At 27.6% G+C, this 6,501-nt stretch overlaps 1 protein-coding gene across 1 annotated transcript; it reads left to right on the forward strand.

Moving 5' to 3' along the window:
- Positions 1 to 4,102: 4,102 nt before the first annotated feature.
- On the forward strand, positions 4,103 to 6,501 carry LOAG_18264 (hypothetical protein; the record flags this gene model as incomplete). Its single annotated transcript, XM_020450927.1, has 5 exons — positions 4,103 to 4,269; positions 4,368 to 4,614; positions 4,771 to 4,965; positions 5,723 to 5,911; positions 6,376 to 6,501. The coding sequence occupies 5 exons, from the start codon at positions 4,103 to 4,105 to the stop codon at positions 6,499 to 6,501; spliced, it is 924 nt and encodes a 307-aa protein (XP_020305338.1).

Raw genomic sequence — 6,501 nt, forward strand, 5'->3', positions numbered from 1 at the left:
AATTGCTTTACTTTTATTACTTTTGTTTTTGTTTTTTGTTTTTTTTTTTTCTTGGTATTTCACAATAATTTATTTTATTTTTTTTTTTGTAATTTGATTTTTAATCATTTTTTTTTTTCTTCCAATCTTACGGTATTTTTTTATTATCTTTTTCCTTATCACTTAGAGTCTTTTTTTTTTTTGTTTATGTTTGTAAATGTATTTTTGTCATTTGTGATTGCTTAAAGTTCAATGTTGTAGCAGGTGCTTGTGTATGATTTTAGCTATCGTTAAATAAAAAGTTATGTTAAAGTTAGGCGGCGCTGATGTTTATCGTATTCTAGTAAATGGATGGAATTTTTGTTTTTTAGTTGTTAATTTTACTTTTCTCTAATTAACTTTTTTCCCTAATATTATCTTAATTACATTTTTCCTTCTTAATTATAATTGTAATTTATGAATAAATTGAAATAAATTTATAAGTAAATTTAAAAATTTGAATAAATTTATAAGTAGGAAAATGGATTCAAAGTAATTAAAAAAATAAAAAAAAAAAAAAAGGAAATATGTAAAGTAAAGCGAATTTTATTGTCTCTACCTTAAAATGCCTATTGATAATAAGTACGATAAATTATTTTTTTTTTTCTAAAATAAAATATATTTTTTCAATACGTTAATCAAACTTATAGGTAATTAGTTTTAACAAATTTAAGTGAAACGATGAGACAAATTTAAATGATTAAAATCCGGTATACATCTTTTTTCAAAATTCATTTACATTTCTCTAGTAATCCTACATTGGAAAAGAATGATATATGATACTTTGAACAACGTGACACATGACACTTTGCCCTGAAATATAAACAATGACTTTTTTCTCCTTTCTACTGATCAATACTATTAGCAATTAATAACAGTGATTTTAAGCTTAGCTTGTTTGCACACCTTTACAAGCCATAGCATAACGAGGAAGATATTCTGATGAATATACTTTCCTAATAAATTAGCATATTTTATCGAAAATAAAAAGGTAAAATGAAAAGCGCAAAAATGCAATCATAAGTTTGCTTTTTCATCTTGCACTTATGATCGATAATAAAACTGTCCTCTTCATTAATACCTTAATGATTATGTTTGAATAGCAAAAATTTTACTGCTATATTAAAATTTTTTTTTTTGTAAAATAATTTGCTATCGTCAAAATTTCAATGCCTTAATCTTGCAATGTACAATTTTTCTTGGTAAAGAAAATTTTCAATGTCACATATATCAGTTGACAATTTCAGGCAATACATGTTTTCTAAATTTAAACAAAAATCAAATAAATACGATCGAATATATGAAATTAAACAGTTTATCATGGGTACAAAGATTAACCAATGTGTTTAAACATTGAATTTGTCATGCTTTTTGTTTTCAATTTCATCTGATTTAATATCTATCGATGATAACATACAACAATATTTACATATAAACTGTGTTATTGTTATCATATTCTTTCAATAAAATTTAAATTAACAAAACAAAAAAAAAAAAAAATAGATCCAGAAGAATGTGATAATCATTTTTACGAATTTTTAATTTTCTTTTTTTTTTTTTAATTTAGGAATAAAAATTAATATCATTCCTACCGGAATATAATGATAATAGAAAGGAAAGTTTTGAAAATTATCCAATCTTTCATAATTGCAAATGATTGTCTCCAAACTTCTTAACAAAACAGTATGAGTGATAAGATTTATGTAATTTGATTCAGTGAACCTGTTGGCGGAAGAAAGAACAGTAGTTGACGCATCATAGATTCTTTTGTCTTTTTTATTGTTTTGTGACAACGAAAAGCGGCTTTTTCATTGAATATAATTTGCCAATTAAATTGAATAATTTAGCTAATAATTAATAAATCTTAATAGTTATTTATTCAATCATTGAGAATTATGTCTAACTGTGATCATATAACTATAACTGGATACTAGTTGTCATTTTTTTAAATCGTTCACTAATTACGAACAGTTGACAATTATGTTGACAATCTTCGGAGTGTATGTGTGTAAACGTGATTTTTCCGTAGGCTGCAAAATAGGAATACTTGGTATTTCATAATAAATATTCTTACATGATTACTAATATTGCTATTAGGAATATTTTATGGAAGGTAAAAATGTGATGACGAAATATTCTGAAAAGCTAATTTGAAAAAAAAAGGTAATTTAAAAAAAAGCTAAATTTAAAAAAAAAAACTAAAAAGCTAATTTAATTGTTCTTTCTAAATTAATGAAGCATTTCAGTAAATATTGCGTAGTTTTAAGCAAAGTTTGTTAGATATTAACGCTTTTTGATTACAAATTAAAATTCTATAATATTATTAACGATGAATTTGAAAACGATTATTTACCGGAATTTTATATTGTACATGAAAACATTTTTCAAATTATCTTATTCCATTCCGGAATTACTGTTTGCAAAATCTTGATGTATTTAATATTTCTGTCATTTGAACGTGACATTCTTATAGTACGTATGCTTTGATGGGATTATCAGTATGGTAAGAACTTTCTATCCTTTACAGTATTTCATATAATTCGCTTATAGTCCGCTCCGTATGTAATTTCCCATATTTTTTCTTTTCATTTATTTCTATCATACGATCTAATTTGTTGAAAATAACCAAAATTCCTTTTTCCTTTTCAAAATTCCTTTCTCTTTATGTCACATTTTTTTCATTGGTTTTTGCTATCGAATTGAACTATTATTTAAAAAGGTTAAAAACAAATTGAAAAAAAAAAAAGAAAAACTGAACTACCATTTAAGGATTAAAAATATCACATTGCTATTAATGCTTTCTGACCATGAAGTGACCATTGTCACATCTTGATCGCTATCATATCCGATTCGAATGTTCTATTCATTTCTTTTTTGGTTTTCTCGATTTTTCCGCATCATTTCCAAATATTCACTCGCTTATGTAGGGCTTTTTTTTTTTTTTCATTCACTTTATGGCATAATTAATGTGTAATGATGACATTTGACAGGTGAACCGTGACATTAGTTCAAAAGATTAACTTTTGATTGATGCGATATTGTCGAGCCTATATTACACATAATTGTTTCCTTAATACAATTTTTTAAATATCTTAATTAATTTATTAATGGTAGGATTATTTTGAGGAATTGAAAATGTTACACTTATCATTTTCTCATTTACTCTTAATATATTCTATAAGTATTTTATGTTTGGAGTGAGAAAAATAAACTTTATAAAAACTGGATGATTTGATATTTTTGCTAAAAATGGCAAAGTTTCCAGTTTTCGAACAAAATAACTTTCGTTAACAAAAGATAATAATGCTTTGATAACCTTTAATCCCTCTGAAATGGTTTCGGTTGTTAATTTATCTGTGTTAATTGAACAATTAATAATGTATTTGCGATATATCGATAATTATGTTATAGGTTAATCATTAACCTTAATAATTAGTAATTTTACCTTTTAGGCTATGGCATTAAAACGTCTCTTTGCCGTACTGTTCCTCAGTTGTCTTACAACAATATTTATGTCTTCATTTACTTATATTTCCACTGCAATAAATTTATGGAAAATTGAACAAGTTATTCGAAAACCTTCATCTGACACAATTTTCACTACTACTACATCCAATACTACCATTACTACTATTACTAATACTACTACTAGTACTACTACCATTACTACTATTACTACCGAAAGATTTTCTGATTATGATGATAAGGTATGAGTTTTACAAGCGCATTTTTAGCCATTAGTGCTTAAAATTTTATCATAAACAATCGCCGAAGAGTAGTGATTTTCAAACTTTTTCCTGACCAATGACCATTTTGACTTTTTTTATTTTAACCGAACCATAACGGTTAATAATAATAAATAAACTTTTAAATTTCGATAAGAAAAATATGCTTAAAAATAACAATAATGGAAGAGATAAATAGTTGGTAAGTTAAATTGATTGATCTATGAATAAAAAAAAAAAAGAATGTATTTATCATATCACATTGGAATAGTTTTTAATCATGATATATTGTAACATTGAAAATTTTCTAAAAAATTTTTTCCATCTTTTCAAATGCTTACATTTTGCAGACATATATAATGGCAGCTTATTTAATCTCGTCCTCAAAGATAAGATTAACGACAATTCGTAAGTGTAAAACGAAGATTAGGCTTCGTTTTCATTTGAAAATAAATGAGACCAAATTTCTTACTATTCCTCTAATTCATGAGCCAATCCTTGAATGTCCATGGTTCTACGCTATCAAGTCAGTTTTTGTCTTTTCTTTTTTTATCTTTTATCATTTTATCTGTATTAATTAATGTTAACATTACATTATCATAAGTAATTTGAATCTTTATTTAGATGTGATTTTGTTGGTTATTTTGCGACAACAATGCATCGAAAAGATATGAAACAATTATTCATATCAGATAATAAAATATTACCTAAAGCTTACATATCACGAATGGATAAACCTTCATTAAAAGTACCAGTTGCGCTACAGGATGCACGTGTAATGTCAAATCAATCACGTAAACATCATCTTGCTGTCTGCTTGCAACCAATTTTCCTATTAGCTGATTGGACTTTACTTGTACAATTTTTTGAGGTAAGTTTGGATAATACAGTTTTAATTAATATCTTTCTAATTTGAAATTGTACTAATTAAAAAATTTGCTATTTTTAATTCATTTTTATAAATTAAACCATTCTATTCTAATGAAAATATAACAACCATTCTCTTGCTAGAATATATTATTTACAGATTTGGATTGCACAAGGTGTTACAAAATTTTGCGTTTATGTGCAATCGATGACACCTGAAGTTGATGCATTACTACATGTTTATGAGCATTCAAAAGATGTAGAAATTGAACGAATTAATTGGGCACCATTACCAGCTGATGATAGTGCTACATATGAAAATGATGATCCGAATTTACGAATTTACAGAACTGAGGTGTGAATTTCCAAAATTTCAGGATTAAAATAAATTTGACAAAATAATTTATTATTTTTATTATGAAAAAAATAATAAACATATATTTTCAATAATGATTACGTATAACAATTGATTTTTTAAAACTTTTGAACATTATTTCAGAATTTTGAATTGCTTAAAACTATACCGGAAAAAGATTTGCTGCTACGATTTAACCGCCGCACAGATATTAACAGTACAATTTAAATGTCACCTATGCAATTTGAGTGGAAATTGCAGCAAATTAGGTGTGAATTTAATAAAAACAATCGGAGCTCTTTCTATTCAGCAAATAAACAAAACGATAAAGAAAGTGCTCCAATCCTGAACAGAAAAACGCTCCATAACAGCATTTTTCTATTCATTCATTTCTTTTCCAAATATGCAAATTGTCATTTGTCGCTAAATATGTATCGCTTCACAACAAACTAAGCAATAAGCAATGTCACAGCATGCATTCCTCTAATTGAGGATAATAATTATTAATGCTTTCATAGAAAAGTTAAAAAATCTTGGCGCTTTTTGGCACAAATTGGTGTTTTTTTTTTTTCTTTTCAAACCATGACTCATGCAAATAAAATTTATTGTAAAACCTCAAATATAAGATAAGGCTTTGCTGCTTTAATGGACTACTGTTGAATGTAAACAAAAAACAACCTTTCTCATAAATACTTCATCAATACCTTTATTGATCAAGTAGATTAAATCCAATCCTACAATTTTTGTTACTCTTCAGGTAGCCACTTCGATCAATGACTGTCTTCTACGAAGTCGTGGTTATGCAAAATACGTGATTTCATCTGATCTCGATGAAATTGTGGTGAACTATAAAGAATCATCATTGCTCAATTTATTGGATAACTTACAGACAAAATTTAAAAAATCGGCGGCATTTATTATTCGCAGTAGTTTTGCGCTTTTTGAGGTTAGTACTTTTAAAAGGCATCTCATATTTCCTGGTGCTTATAATTTTCCTTTTCAAAAATATTGTAAAACAATGAAAAACAACGGTCCTTTTCGGGAGTTCTATAAAGTCAATACCCGTCGCATTCGGTAGTAAAGTCGTGGTGGCTGGGCTTTCCGAACATAAGATATGTATAAGGCTACACGCACGCTTGCTGTAGGGGCGCTGATGGTTAAGAAGACCAATGTAGGATAGGCAAGTTCGGATGCAAAAAGTTTAGTGAAAGGTCTGCTTAGGCGGTATTGATAAGGTGCGGTTTTTTTTTTTTTTGCGTTGTCGTTTGTCTGCAAGACTGGTTCTGCGAATGTTCTCGAAGGTAGCAACAACAGCGTTATGGATGATGTGTCTTCACGCTTCCTGATTCGATGCCAGAATGGACCATTGATGGTAGTCTATATGGCCAAGACTGAGGTATATTGTTTCAGGGTATCCTTACATTTCATCCTTCTAGATCTTTTTTTGCGGAAGCTGCTGGCCAATTCCCCATAGAGCACAACCTGATCTTCCATCCTGGAGATGTGCCCAATCCAACACAACTATGTCTTCAGTAG

The sequence above is a fragment of the Loa loa genome, assembly GCF_000183805.2.
Source record: "Loa loa unplaced genomic scaffold supercont3.242, whole genome shotgun sequence".
NCBI lineage: Eukaryota > Metazoa > Nematoda > Chromadorea > Rhabditida > Onchocercidae > Loa > Loa loa.